This window comes from Oncorhynchus kisutch, linkage group LG15, assembly GCF_002021735.2.
Source record: "Oncorhynchus kisutch isolate 150728-3 linkage group LG15, Okis_V2, whole genome shotgun sequence".
Classification (NCBI taxonomy): Eukaryota; Metazoa; Chordata; class Actinopteri; order Salmoniformes; family Salmonidae; genus Oncorhynchus; species Oncorhynchus kisutch.
The window spans coordinates 20368727-20385073 of NC_034188.2; the positions used below are offsets into that span (position 1 = coordinate 20368727).

Sequence of the window (16347 nt, forward strand, 5' to 3'; positions counted from 1 at the left end):
CTGAAAAATTGGGCGTGCAAAATTATGTTTAAATTAAGTTAATACTTTGTAGCGCCACCTTTTGCTGCGATTACAGCTGTAAGTCGCTTGGGGTATGTCTCTATCAGTTTTGCACATCGAGTTTTGCACACCTCCTTGCAAAACAGCTCGAGCTCAGTGAGGTTGGATGGAGAGCATTTGAACAGCAGTTTTCAGTTCTTTCCACAGATTCTCGATTGGATTCAGGTCTGGACTTTGACTTGGCCATTCTAACACCTGGATATGTTTATTTTTGAACCATTCCATTGTAGATTTTGCTTTATGTTTTGGATCATTGTCTTGTTGGAAGACAAATCTCCGTCCCAGTCTCAGGTCTTTTGCAGACTCCATCAGGTTTTCTTCCAGAATGGTCCTGTATTTGGCTCCATCCATCTTCCCATCAATTTTAACCATCTTCCCTGTCCCTGCTGAAGAAAAGCAGGCCCAAACCATGATGCTGCCACCACCATGTTTGACAGTGGGGATGGTAGGTTCAGGGTGATGAGCTGTGTTGCTTTTACGCCAAACATAACGTTTTGCATTGTTGCCAAAAAGTTTGATTTTGGTTTCATCTGACCAGAGCACCTTCTTCCACATGTTTGGTGTGTCTCCCAGGTGGCTTGTGGCAAACTTTAAACAACACTTTTTATGGATATCTTTAAGAAATGGCTTTCTTCTTGCCACTCTTCCATAAAGGCCAGATTTGTGCAATATACGACTGATTGTTGTCCTATGGACAGAGTCTCCCACCTCAGCTGTAGATCTCTGCAGTTCATCCAGAGTGATCATGGGCCTCTTGGCTGCATCTCTGATCAGTCTTCTCCTTGTATGAGCTGAAAGTTTAGAGGGATGGCCAGGTCTTGGTAGATTTGCAGTGGTCTGATACTCCTTCCATTTCAATATTATCGCTTGCACAGTGCTCCTTGGGATGTTTAAAGCTTGGGAAATCTTTTTGTATCCAAATCCGGCTTTAAACTTCTTCACAACAGTATCTCAGACCTGCCTGGTGTGTTCCTTGTTCTTCATGATGCTCTCTGCGCTTTTAACGGACCTCTGAGACTATCACAGTGCATTTATACGGACACTTGATTACACACAGGTGGATTGTATTTATCATCATTAGTCATTTAGGTCAACATTGGATCATTCAGAGATCCTCACTGAACTTCTGGAGAGAGTTTGCTGCACTGAAAGTAAAGGGGCTGAATAATTTTGCACGCCCAATTTTTCAGTTTTTGATTTGTTAAAAAAGTTTGAAATATCCAATAAATGCTTGTTGTTGATTCTTCACAAAAAATACAGTTTTATATCTTTATGTTTGAAGCCTGAAATGTGGCAAAAGGTCGCAAAGTTCAAGGGGGCCGAATACTTTCGCAAGGCACTGTAGATACTCTTACATTAAAATTTGTTATATTTCAAATAGTTGTGTTTTCATGTGTGAATTATTACACCCAAAATGACTTCAAATGCTTAAAATTCAAATGCACAATAAAATACATGTTGTAATTTGGTAAGGCTTTGGAGACGTGCTTCCTATTCTCTCTCCCACGTGTCCTCCTCCTCCTTATCCTCCTCCATGTATCTGCTCCACTGGGTTCCTTGTCTGACAGCATTCCCCCCCACACACACACACCTCACCCCCACACCCATATGTGCCCCAGACCCCAGTCCCCCCCCCACACACACACACACCCCCCCCACGCCCATATGTACCCCAGACCGCTACCTCTCTCACACATTCCTCACCTCCTCTCAGACATGACTAACTCAATTTGTTATGCGCAGGTCTCTGTCAGAAGATGTTTCATCCAAAATTTCCAGTCAATTGAGTGCCGGGCAACCTGGCCCTGACAATGAGGCTAACTCTGTTCCTCAGGGAAACATTAAAATGATGTGTACCTACAGACAGAGACAAGCACTGAGGGGTATCTCCCTTTCTCATCTCGCACTCATCACTGACATCTTAATGAGGCATACATACAAACTAGCAGTCAGCTCATATCAACAAAGAAAGCATTGAAAACATGTTTGTTTTTAGAAGAAAATAGGTTAAGCCAGATAAGTGATGTACACAATAATAATAATAAGTGAATAATAAGTGATAATAAGTGATAATAAGTGATGTACACAATATGAGCTCACAAACATTTGTAATAGTTGAGCTCATCATATGAGATGACGGCAGTACTTGGCGCACACCCCACCAACGATGCTGTCCTTGGTGTGTGACTGTGTGTTGAGGGCCAGTGTGGATTGGCACAACTAGACATGAATGCCATGAGTCAGAGGCAGGGGCTGAGCCAGGTAGGGGCCCACAAAGTGACCATTGACAGGCCGAGGCACTCACGGTGCAAACAGTTCCAGAATATCGCCTCAAATGAATCAGTCATCTTGCCACTTGTACCTGTCAGTGGAGGCTGAGTTTCCTCCCCAGAGGAGTGGCGTTACGTCCTCGACGGAGTGATGTTCACCGCGGCCCTGGCAGAGTGGCACTCTGTTCACCACTGCCCTGGCAGAGTGGCACTCTGTTCACCACTGCCCTGGCAGAGTGGCACTCTGTTCACCACGGCCCTGGCAGAGTGGCACTCTGTTCACCACGGCCCTGGCAGAGTGGCACTCTGTTCACCACGGCCCAGGCAGAGTGGCACTCTGTTCACCACTGCCCGTCGATCTGTTCACAGCGGCCTCAGGTTCGTTTCCCCCTCGGCTGCTGTCCCTCAGGGGTCACTCTCACAGAGACGACGACCGCGCCTCCCCAAGCCCCTGCTCTCCCCCCTATCTCCTCCTCTCCCCTTCTCAAAGTTAAAGTCTTAAAACCCAGGGCAGCTGGCCAGAAAAAAAAGTATTTTGAAATAGGGACCCTGAAGAATAGAGATATTTTAGTCTCTGACATAAATCTCAGTATGATAATAGGTGACAACTCTGAGCCAGAATATGAGGATTATATATGGTTAATAGAGGACTTCAACATTGTGCTCGTGTAACTTTGTGCACAGAAAATAATCACAGCTAGCACTCAAGGTTTTCCATCTGCACAACCTGAGGGTGATGGTGGTGGACATCCAATGTGAAATGGGGGACGACATCCAATGTGCAAAGTTTAAATAGCCTGTAGAGGATCTGATTATGTCTCTCACTTCACGGTCTTTGAGAAACACACATTTCTCAGGCCCATTCAAATCCTATTGAGGAAGACTGGAGGAGACAATAGATGGTGTTGCCCTAAGCTTAAAGACAAACCAACTGTGAGAACAACACTGTGAAATAGCGAGACCTCCAGCAAACAACGGATTTAAAACTGGGGGAAAAGACAGCTGCTCATAGTGAGCCACGTCATATCACATGGTCCTTTTATCAGGCCTGATCCACCATGGGACTGGGTGAGATATAAGAGGCAGCAACAGATGAGAAATCCCACAGGTGCAAGCCTATTCACTCCAGACTGCCACCCTGACACCCAAAAGCTCCTCCACTGAATTCGGACCAGTCAGCCAGGTGGTTCAGATTTCCTGGTTGGAGCCTATGGGTTTGGCTGGGTCTGTGTCCCGACTGCATCCTTTAAAAACCCACAACACTGCACCTAACAGCCCAAGCAACACAAGCTCCTCAGTTGCTAAAGCCTTCAAATTCCCAACTTTCAAACCACCCCACAACTCCCACACTCCTTATACATTCCAACAGCAGTGTGGATTCCACTCCGACAGCTGGCGTAATGAACAAGCCGTGTGTGTGTGTGTGTGTGTGTGTGTGTGTGTGTGTGTGTGTGTGTGTGTGTGTGTGTGTGTGTATGTGCTATGCTTTCGATTCTCTGCCGGGAGTGAGACCGAAATCCATGTGGCTAAGGGCAAGAACACTACAAAACCATTGTCAGTTCACTCTGGTGCTGTCCAACATGAACCACACAACAACCTCTGGTGTGAGTGACATATTTCCTGATTTAAGGAGACAACAACCTGGGCTCTGTGATGTCATTCAGACATACATCACCTGGGCTTACGGGGGGAGGGGGCTTTGTGATGTCATTCAGACATACGCCACCTGGGCTTGCGGGGGGAGGGGGCTCTGTTATGTCATTTAGACATACATCACCTGGGCTTATTAGGGGCTCTATGATATCATTCAGACATACATCAGCTGGGCTTTCGGAGGGGGGCTCTCAGATGTCATTCAGAAATACATCACCTGGGCTTATTAGGGGCTCTATGATATCATTCAGACATATCACCTGGGCTTATGGGGTGGGGGGGGGGGCTCTGTGATGTCATTCAGATATACATCAGCTGGGCTTATGGGGGGGCTCTGTGATGTCATTCAGACATACATTAGCATAGCTTATATGGGGCTCTGTGATGTCATTCAGACATACCAAAACCTCTCAGATATTAAGTGGCTGTTATGGTAGTTTTTTGGGGGGTAATACAGCTGACCTTTCACCCCAGCACCAAAGGAAATGCCGGTGGAGGCTGATTGGTTCAGGTTGTTTAGAAAGAGCACAGGGGGCACTGGGTTAGTCTCACACTCTGAACAAACCAGTGGCATGCAGCAAAGGGAGAGACTGACTCAGTCTATGGCTGTGTCCCAAATGGTACCCTATTCCCTATTTAGTGCACGACATAGGGCTCTGACCAAAAGCATTGCACTATGTAGGGAATAGGGTGCCATTTGGGACACTTAGAAAAGTAGTGTAGAGCAGGGGTTTCTAAACCTCTCCTCTGCTCTGGGACCCCCAGCCATTCCATGTAGTTTAACTATACCAGAGCTAGCACACCTGATTCAAATGGTCAACTAATCATCAAGACCTTGAATAGGTGAATTTGGTGAGCTAGTTCAGTATTACAACAAAATTGTGAAATGTCTGGGGGTACCCAAGGAGAGGTTAGAAAACCACTAGTGGACACAGTATGACTGCCATTCGTCAATCACGTTAATGTTCAGTTTAGGTCCCAGAATGCTTGAGGGGGTCTCTCTCTCTCTCTCTGTCTCATCCTTCCTTACAGTCTCTCTCACACACACACACACCTGCTTAGGGGTGCAGGCCCCAACACAAACTGACACAGAAAATCCTAAAGAAAACAAGGAGAGCTGTCTCCGGTCCCGGGATTGCTTTTCAACATCTCATTTGTAATGCGACCAGGAGAACAGCTGGGAAGGTGGGGGAGGAGGGAAGTACATGCATACATATATACAGTGCCTTCAGAAAGTATTCACACCCCTTGACTTTTTCAAAATAATGTTGTGTTACAGCCTGAATTTAAAATGGATTAAGGTTTTGATTGTTGTGTCACTGGCCTACACACAATACCCCATATGTCAAAGTGGAATAATAATTGATTTAGATTTTTACAAATGAATAAAAAAATGAAAAAATATCTTGAGTCAAAAGGTATTCAACCCCTTTGTTATGGCAAGCTTAAATAAGTTCAGGACAAAAAATGTGCCTAACAAGTCACATAATAAGTTGCATGGATTCTGTGTGCAATAATAGTGTTTAACATGATTTTTTATGACTTCCTCATCTCTGTACCCCATATTTACAATTATCTGTAAAGTCCCTCAATCAAGTAGTCAAGTTCTTTTATTATTATATATTTTTTGTATTTGACTTTTTCATCCAATTACCATCTTGTCTCATCGCTGCAACTCCCCAATGGGCTCGGGAGAGGCGAAGGTCGAGTCATGCGTCGTCCGAAACATGACCCGTCAAACCGCGCTTCTTAATTAACACCCTCCCCTAACCCGGAAGATGCTGAGCCAATTGTGCGCCTCCCTATGGGACTCCCGGTCACAGTCGTTGTGATACAGCCTGGGATCAAACCCGGGTCTGTAGTGACGCCTCAAACACTGTGAAGCAGTGCCTTAAGGTCTCTGAGCCACTAGGGAGGCCCCGAGTAGTCAATTTCAAGTACAAATTCAACCACAACGACCCAGGAGGTTTTCCAATGACTCACAAAGAAGGGCACCTATCGGTAGATAGGTAAAAATAAAAAAAGCAGACGCTGAATATCGCTTTGAGCATTGTGAAGTTATTAATAACACTTTGGATGGTGTATCACCCAGTCACTACAAAGATACAGGTGTCCTTCCTAACTCAGTTGCCAGAGAGGAAGGAAACTGCTCAGAGATTTCACCATGAGGCCAATTGTGATTTTAAAACAATTACAGAGTTTAATGGCTGTTCTAAGAGAAAACTAAGGATGCATCAACAACATTGTAGTTACTCCACAAAACTAACCTAAATGACAGAGTGAAAAGAAGGAAGATTGTGCAGAAAAAAATATTCCAAAATAGGTATCCTGTTTGCAACAAGGCAATTAAGTAATTGCAAAACCTGCAAACAATGACTTACTTATTTCATTTTTTTCATGGGACCCATGTCAGCCAAAATGTTCTATTTTTGAATCATCTGTCCATGAAACATTTTTCTAACAGTCTTGATGATCATCCAGGTGCTTTTTTGAAAAACGTGAGTCAACTTTTTGGATGACATTTGTTTTTGCCAGACATAATGTTACCAAACACTGCATTCGACAGTAAGAACCTTATACCAACGGCCAAGCATGGTGATGGTAGTATGATGGTTTGGGAATGCTTTGCTGCCTCAGGACCTGGACTTGCCTTAATAGAAGGAACCATGAATTCTGCTCTGTATCAGAGAAGTCTACAGGAGAATGTCAGGCCATCCATCTGTGAGCTGAAGCTGAAGTGCAGCTGGGTCATGCAGCAAGACAATGATCCAAAACACACAGTGCATTCGTAAAGTATTCAGACCCCTTGACTTTTTCCACGTTTTGTTACGTTACAGCCTTATTCTAAAATGGATTAAAATGGATTTTCTACACACAATACCCCATAATGACAAAGCAAAAAACGTTTTTTAGGAATTTTTGCCAATGTATTAAAAAAAACAGAAATATCACATTTACGTAAGTATTCAGACCCTTTACTCAGTGCATTGTTTAAGCACCTTAGGCAGTGATTACAGCCTTGAGTCTTCTTGGATATGACGCTACAAGCTTGGCACACCTGTATTTGGGGAGTTTCTCCCATTCTTCTCTGCAGATCCTCTCAAGCTTTGTCAGGTCGGAAGGGGGGGCGACGCTGCACAGCTATTTTCAGGTCTCTCCAGAGATGTTCGATCGGGTTCAAGTCCGGGCTCTGGCTGGGCCACTCAAGGACATTCAGAAACGTGTCCCAAAGTCACTCCTGCGTTGTCTTGACTGTGTGCTTAGGGTCATTGTCCTGTTGGAAGGTGAACCTTCGCCCCAGCCTGAGGTCCTGAGTGCTCTGGAGCAGGTTTTCATCAAGGATCTCTCTGTACTTTGCTCCGTTCATCTTTCCCTTCATTCCTGACTAGTCTCCTAGTCCCTGCCATTGATGTGAGGGGCTTGGCATTCAAGCCAAATAATTCAATCTTGGTTTCATCAGATCAGAGAATCTTGTTCCTCATGGTCTGAGAGTCCTTTGGGTGACTTTTGACAAACCCCAAGCGGGCTGTGATGTGCCTTTTACTGAGGAGTGGCTTTCGTCTGACCACTCTACCATAAAGACCTGATTGGTGAAGTGCTGCAGAGATGGTTGTCCTTCTGAAATTGTTTGGAAGCCTTCCCCAGATCTGTGCCTCGACACAATCCAGGCTCGAAAATCTAAGGACAATTCCTTCGACCCCATGGCTTCGTTTTTGCTCTGACATGCACGGCCAACTGTGGGACCTAATATAGACAGGTGTGTGCCTTTCCAAATCATGTCTATTCAATTCAATTTACCACAGGTGGACTCCAGTCAAGTTGTAGAAACATCTCAAAGATTATCGATGGAAACAGGATGAACCTGAGCTCAATTTCGAGTCTCATAGCAAAGGGTCTGAATACTTATTATTATTTTAAATTTTTCTTTTTACAATTTTGCTAAAGTTTCTAAAAACCTGTTTTCACTTTGTATTATGGGATATTGTGTGTAGATTGATGAGCAAAAAAATTAATTTAATCCATTTTACAATAAAGCAGAACATTACAAAATGTGGATAAAGTCATGGGGTCTGAACACTTTCTGAATGTGCTGTACATGAAAATGGTTAAAAAGGTTTGGAATGGCCTAGTCAAAGTCCAGGCCTAATACCGATTGGGATGTTGTGGCAGGACTTGAGACAAGCAGTTCATGCTTGAAAACCACAAATGTTGCTGAGTGAAAGCAATTCCTCCACAGAGATGTGAGAGACTGATCAACAACTACAGGAAGTGTTTGGTTGGAGTCATTGCAGCTAAAGGTGGTACAACCAGTTATTGACTGTAAGGGGGAAATTACTTTTTCACACAGGCATTGGGTGTTGCATAACTTTGTTAAATTAAATAAATAAATAAAGTATAATTGTTATTCGTTATTGGTAAACTCAGGCTCCCTGAGTTTATCTAATTTTAGGTTTTGGTTGAAGATCTGATAACATTCAGTACAAAACAAATAGCAAGAAAAAAAAAGAAAATCAGAAAGGTTGCAAATACTTTTCACAGCACTCTACAGTATCTAATCAAGACCGTGTTCAATTTTTCATATTTAAAAAAAAATTATTTTTATAATTTTTCTTCAAATTTAACAGTACAAAGTATTTTGAGCAGATTATTGACAAAGAAGATCAAATCCATTTTAATTCCACTTTGTAACCCAACAAAATGTGGAAAAAGTACCGGGGTCTGAATACTCTCTGAAGGCACACAAAGAGGAGAAAAAGCAGAATCTGCAGGAGGACTGGTGTGTTATTGTAAGCCCTTGGTGAAAGGTCAGGCATGCCCTGCTGCCCTCGGACCTGTAGCAATGACCAAACACAGGCTCCAGCCACCAACAATAAACTATTGTTTCACCACTGTACGACACAATGCACTGTCTGTGAGAGTATGTGCTGCCCAGCCTCCTCACCCTCCTGCTGCCCAGCCTCCTCACCCTCCTGCTGCCCAGCCTCCTGCTGCCCAGCCTCCTCACCCTCCTGCTGCCCAGCCTCCTCACCCTACTGCTGCCCAGCCTCCTCACCCTCCTGCTACCCAGCCTCCTCACCCTCCTGCTGCCCAGCCTCCTCACCCTCCTGCTGCCCAGCCTCCTCACCCTCCTGCTGCCCAGCCTCCTCACCCTCCTGCTGCCCAGCCTCCTCACCCTCCTGCTGCCCAGCCTCCTCACCCTCCTGCTGCCCAGCCTCCTCACCCTCCTGCTGCCCAGCCTCCTCACCCTCCTGCTACCCAGCCTCCTCACCCTCCTGCTGCCCAACCTCCTCACCCTCCTGCTACCCAGCCTCCTCACCCTCCTGCTGCCCAGCCTCCTCACCCTCCTGCTATCCAGCCTCCTCACACTCCTGCTGCCCAGCCATAGCTGTGTCTGACCTAGACTCAACAGACCTCTAGTCTGCCTGCCTGTCTGTCTATGTTGTGGCTATTTCAGGCTGGAAAGTATGTCAGTGTGGGTGTGGCATAATTCCAATACATCCACAACAATATAAAGATGTTGCCTTCAGTGGCTAATGTGTTTGCAACATGGATTGACGCAGACTGGGGTACAGGCTTCTGGCTAGCCTAATGGAAGTCATGTCAGACAAGATTGGAGGACTGCAGGGAGGACTGGTGAAAACAGTAGGCCAGTTGGACTGCAGGAGAACTCTCTATCTTTCCCTCCTCTATTCTAATTGAGCTGTTTCTCCTCATTCCTACACAGGGCACCTATCCCAGTCGCTTAGAACACCATGATTCTGTACCAGGAGGACTAGCGCAGGGTGTCCCCATACCACCCTCTGCCATTGTGGGATAAAAACCATCAACCTACCCCTGAGGTGTCTTGATGGACACATTAAAACACAAACACCAGACGTGCTAAACTAACATTGACTTTATCTGAGCTCCTGTTTAATTCAGTTCCTTTTGAAGCCAGACTTTGTTTCTTAATCACCACATCCTCAACTCAGCAACATGCTGTTCCCAGTCTTAAATCAATTTACGACCTCCTGGGTAACACAGCTTCATTACTGGGGAATGTGATTAGCAGCCCAATGCTAATAAGAAGAAGCGAGAGAAAGATGGTTGCTGTGTAAACACCATCTGACATGCTAATAATCACTTTATGGCCTGTAGTCTGACAGAAGCCTTGCTCTATGGATCTGTCCTCCTCACTGACATGAACTGGAGCAGATCTCTCATTCCTCACTCACACTCAGTTCTGTTTGTCACGTCTGGAAGACGGCTTATGTCTAAGCTTTGCCTGATGGCTTTGTGTGCATCCTTTCCTGGAAATGCCAATAGGAATTTATTATAACAGTGCAATATAGTATTTACATTTTATGACACATTTGTCTCAATACACACACTTTATCATTGTTAATAACATTGACTTTAACCAAGATATATGTATCAATCCCTATTCTAAATGTAACTACTGTTCGCTTAACCCACACTCCAGGCTCTGTGGATATACTACAGAGCTGTGAGGGGACCAAAGGCTACCCAGTGGCTCAGTTATGTTTCTCCAACACTCTAAATTAACTTCACACATTCCCTCTGGCTTAGGGCTAGCCATAAACTGCTGCAGTGGGAGGATTGTGAGGTAGGAAGGGAGAGATGGAGGGAGGGACGGAAAGAGGGTGAGATGGAGGGAGGGAGAGAGAGATCGAAGGAGGGAGCGATGGAGGGAGATATGGAACGAAGGAAGGAGAAAGAGAGGGACTCAACCTCATCTCAGTTTCTATTCACTTTTAGAAGGCTCAGAGGAATACAAGAAAGTTAGATGAGCAGGCTGCATTTATTTTCATTGAATACGTTTAGAGCATCAGCCCGTTTGGTGGTTTACTCTATAAAGGTGTGTCCAGATGCTCAGTCATGAATCCTGGAGGGCTGCCTCTCATTGACACACCAGCATGTAGCCGCACGGTGGTCCTAGTTTGTACAAACAGCACAGCAGGCCCCTACAAACCAAACAGCTCCACCTCCAAAAGCCCCCACATCTCCACGTGTCCATATGGCTGCCTGTCTCCATTGACTAAATGCAATGCTGGTAGTATTTAGTCTACCTTTTCTGCACCACGATCCTGCACGTCATAATGAGTCGGACTTTACTAAACGAGACAACGATACCAAGGTGAATGCAGTTCAATTTCATTTGTGATCATAATTTAGTTTTTTCTAACTGTTATGGTAACTATCCCATGACTTTCTTGTTTCCCCATTTAGTTGGCACAGATGTTAACACCCACATTTCTGCATTAATAGTCTCTCTCTCGACCATGCAGACCCTGAATCATTGCATAAGCTTATACAGTTCATATGCCTCTCTGGCAGCTGGGCCCAAACTGTGCTTCCGCATGTAGCGGAAAATATTTGTCATCTGACGTGATGTTCTGCATTCCCCGTGCACCAAGGACACACAGGAACAGCAAACTCTTATTTAGGAGGGGAGAACTCAAATGGGGTCAAGGGTTATTGTTGTTCCTTTGTTAGTCATTTAGCAGAGGCTCTTATCCAAAGCTACTTACAGGAGCAATTAGGGTTAATGAGCAAGGCACAGACAGATTTTTCACCTAGTCGTCTTGGGGATTCGAACCAGCAACCTTTCAAAATGCATTCTCTACTCCACATCATAGCAATCAACCTCAACTCTAAGAAAAGTGTTGTTACATGTCCTGTAGTTTTGAAAGTATGTTCCTTTTCTACTCCTGAAGGTCCCATCTGAAGGTATGAAACTAAGGTCACAAAATAATTATAGAATGACAGCATATGTTTTGATGTGGACTCAAGATTTTCTACTGTATGTTGAGTTGCCATTGTTGACCCCCCACAGTATGTCCAAAGCCCAGCGTTGGGTCAAATGGAGTGCAAAGTATCTCAGATCACATGAGAAATAATCTCTGATTCGGTTTCAGTATCTCTGAGATATTTTGTTTTCTGCACAACCACCATGCTTGTCTTAGTCTTATCAAACCTGTCATATCAGACTTCATGAAGAAAGGAAGAAGTTTGTTTCTCTAATATCCGCATGCCATCGTCTATCTCTCCCTCTGTGTACCCAGTGAGGCGCTAGCTAGGCTACCCCCAGTGAGGCGCTAGCTAGGCTACCCCCAGTGAGGCACTAACTAGGCTAACCCCAGTGAGGCGCTAACTAGGCTAACCCCAGTGAGGAATCCCTTCCGATATCATCACCAGGAAGACCAGTAAGGTTGTGTCGTCTACCTTTAAGCCCACAGCTATCCTTGCCGCCTTGCTCCATTTACGATCAGAAACGCTGTGGCATTGCACAGCAAACAAACATAAATTGCCTAATCTAGTCGCATTGCTCTCTATGGGTATCTGTTGACTTTTGCTTAAGCGTCTCCGTGACTGCTTGGCTGTGTGACTCACTGATCCTATCTGCCTGAGCGTCGTGCGCTTGGCTCCCCATGTCCCCTTGCTTTCCCCACAAACAGACAGACAGAGAGGCAGACATACAGAAAGGCAGGCCAGAGCAGGCAGACTGACAGACAGACACAGACAGAGAGACAGACAGACAGGCAGACTACAAGTCTGTTGAGTCTAGATCAGACACAGCTACGGCTGGACAGCAGGATGGTGAGGAGGCTGGGCAGCAGGAGGTTGTGGAGGCTGGGTAGCAGGAGGGTGAGGAGGCTGGGCAGCAGGAGGGTGAGGAGGCTGGGCAGCAGGAGGGTGAGGAGGCTGGGCAGCAGGAGGGTGAGATGGCTGGGTGGCAGGAGGGTGAGGAGGCTGGGCAGCAGGAGGGTGAGCATCGGGAGTGTGAAGAGTTTGGGCAGCAGGAGGGTGAGGAGTACACTATCTGCGCACCTCACTTGACACTTGCATACTGCGCTGCAGTCAAAAGGTGTGATTTAGGAAGGGTCCATTAGAAAACAGAAGGTGCCAAAAGCTGTGTGATCTAGGCAGGGTCCGTTAGAAAATGGAGGGTAGGCACTAAGCCCGAATGGACTATACCCCTAACTTGAGTTACACAACCACAATTTTGTACAGAAAAATACAAAGTTGTGAATTAGCAGCTTGTCGTAGATATCATCAGTCCTCACTGTGGTGAGGCACTTTTTGAAGATGGCTGCCTACAGATCTACTTCAGGTGAAAGGTTGTGGGAATTGCTCATAAATATTCATTTTTGGGGAGGGTAAACTAATTGTATCTGATCCCAACACTTTTTCACGAAAGCATACTTACCAGAAGTACACTGGAACACTCTGATAATAAAATGATGTGCATTGCGAGCAAATACGGCTCTAGACAGTTAGCGTACAGTGGTAAGGCGCTGAGTTCCTGCTATCTGTTACCACTTGCAGTGTAAGTTCAATCCCCCATGGGGTGCAAAGAAAACAATTAAAATGTGGACTTACATTTATTGAGGTATTGTGTTGGGAAGAAAAGTGTAATAATAACCTTGAAAATGAAGATTAGAGACTCAATTCAATACAACCCGCATTGCCGTATTTCCGGAGCAGCTCTTTTTCCCAATAGCCAAATTATCTCATAGATCCGTCTTGGGTACTGTATAAAAACCTACTACTAGGGTGACTCCTCTCACAGGTATGCTTTCACTTCTCAGAATTAAAAAGTGTCTCGGCATGGGATGAATGTTGTCAATAAAGGATAAGACAAATGTATATCTGCCCCATGTGGTATTAGAAATCTCAACCATTGAACTATGAGCCAACTGTCTTAGCAGCCTGCACCACCAGCGGTTAGGAAAAAATACAATGAGTTGACACGACCACCATTGTCATCCATTTCTTGTTACGATGGATGTAGCTACGAATAGAAAGGTATAATCCTCATCGTTTACATGTTTTTTTCCCCTTAGTAAAAGCCCATAGATATGTATGAAATGGTAAGGAAAAACATTGTATTTGGTCATATGTGGAAATGTGCCCGACTGCCTTTTAGAATGTTGTGTAACGTCAGTAGTCTATTCAAGGAAGCATCGTGCAAAATATATTGGCACACTCCACTTACCAAGACCATTGGCAAATAAGGCCCGCTGTCACCAGCTTTTATAGTAAGCCTTGCGGTGGTACCACCCAGCACATCTAGAAGGGAGTGTATTTCATACCGAACCCCTACCTTAAGATGACGTAGAGGCACCTTCTCAAGGTGCCTCTACATCACAAAATGTCAATGGTAGAGTTGAACCGCTAGGGGGAAAGAGCTAGATTTACTACTAAAAGACCAAAATATATCACTTTTGCAATTAATTGTCAAAACGAAGACCAGAACGCAGGTGTCTCACTATAATTTAGCCTTAAACATGGTTTTCCATCAAAAAAGGTTTTAATGAAAGTTACTCTTTAAAACACTTTCAGTTGTTATTGTTGCTTACTACCAAGTTACTACTCACCCCGTGCACAGTCTGACAACAGGATTATTTCACAAATGAGCAGGCAAATCCATAAATGCCCCATTCTTTCTGGATCGCAGGTTTCAACACTTCAAATCTGGGATAATGAGAAAACAAGACAATTCACAGTGAGGCGAGGTGCAACAACACATACTGGTTTTATCCACATCATCTCTAAACTACTGGATATGGTTTTACAACAACAATATTATCTCACAGACGTTTCTTTGGAAGTGGGATAGCCAAGGCATTGTGTAAATATAACAGAATTACAGTCTTGTAACTAGTGACATTAAAACAAGTTGTTAATCATTTAACTGGAAAATACACGACTTCTGTTCCCAACACTAGAAAATGTGTTTCTGGAAAAGCCATTTAGGCTTTTTATTTATGATCTTCATTCAAACGAGAAGCTCTTATTCTGTTCATATGACCCTCTGTTTCTGGATAGAGGAGTTATTATTTCTGCCATTGTGTACATCAAATTGCAATTAGGGTTAAGTGCCTTGCTCAACAGAGCTTTCACATAGTCGACTAGGGAGGTTGGGAACTACCTTTCGGTTACTGACCCAACTCGCTAACCACTAGGCTACATTCCGCTCTAGATCAGTGAGACATGGTGAATCAGTGGAATGACAACATTTTACACTCAAAAGTGGACAACAAATAATAGCTTTTATAAGGTAATATAGACTAACTATAATTTATGATGAACACAAACATTTTGATTTGTGCAATACAGCTGTGTACTGTCCTATTAGTAAAACATTAGTAATGTTGTAAAACATGTAAAACATTAGTAATAATCTGTAGTATCAATTAAAAGTCTACTTATGCATTTCTAAAACAAACATGCATTCTTCTAAAATCAGCTGCTTAAAAAGAATCACATTGTAACCAGGGCCAATAACCCATCTTAAAATAATACAAGTTAGTAAGTAGTGACTTACCTGAAATGTCCTGCAGCAATGATTTGTATTGAATCGGTTTCCCACTAACGGAAAGTCTATCATTCTTATTGCTTTTACATTTGCATCAAAGGTGATCTAAATCCAAATAATCAACAAATCAATATCCACTAAATGTTGAACTGCACGCACTGTCGCTCAAGTAGCTGTGGCTCAGTTATTGAAAAAAATGTGCCCTCCAATACAAAGAACACTATTGAACGTTAATATCAAACATGCGAGAGATCAAATCTAGTTCGTTTTTTGAATGACAGTCATCACATAACGCTCGTGTGAGACCACCTCACCGGACAGAACGCGTGCGTAAAAACTAAATAAATAAAAGTCCTCTGCTCGCGGTAGTCTACAGTTAACTCCTACCCTTATGAATTTCGGAAGAGACGCTGTAGGCCTAATCTGTTTATTTATTTTCGCAATTTTCATTTGCATCCAAATACCTTTTTGCAATAATTGAGCTAACAGACCTTGCCATCCAGTAATCGACCGCAGGCAAACAAACAGCCGAGGGAAAGGCGGTCCATCCAAGCTCGGAACTTTTGCCCAATCACAGTGTAGCCCTAGTCACAGCTACTCAACAAATGTTAAGAATTAACTCTTTCGTATTGGCCTACATTTAAGGCAGTTCTGCTGAAAACATGGACTACATCATAATAATACAAATATATATACAAATATATATATATATATGCATCATAATAATTGTAAAAATATATATATAGGCTAATATACATAATCACAAAATGTATAACAATAAAACATTAATGTAATAAATGCATTATAATGTAATTACAATGTAATGATAGTTAATATTCAATTGAATTTCTATTCCCACTATGTAATCAGACAGATTTATTAAAGATTGAAATGGTATGGTTTGGGTGTTAAAAATACACACTGGCCTAGCATTAGAAAAGAATAAATGTAATATGACAAAGTGTCATTTTATCAGACCCAGAAGCATTATCCTGGATTAAAACAAGCTCCATGTAAAATCTCCAATGAGAATGTACTCCT

At 43.7% G+C, this 16347-nt stretch overlaps 1 protein-coding gene across 1 annotated transcript in view; it reads right to left on the minus strand.

The window, feature by feature from the left end:
• LOC109905028 (fibroblast growth factor receptor like 1) overlaps positions 1 to 15841 on the minus strand; it is a 103791-nt gene extending 87950 nt beyond the window's left edge. The window contains exons 1-2 of the mRNA XM_020502151.2: positions 15316 to 15841; positions 14366 to 14462 (exon numbers count right to left, since the gene is read on the minus strand). Of these exons, the coding sequence (XP_020357740.1) occupies positions 14366 to 14429 (64 nt within the window). The 5' untranslated portion in view covers positions 14430 to 14462; positions 15316 to 15841. The remainder of the gene's footprint in view (positions 1 to 14365; positions 14463 to 15315) is intronic.
• Positions 15842 to 16347: the final 506 nt, after the last annotated feature.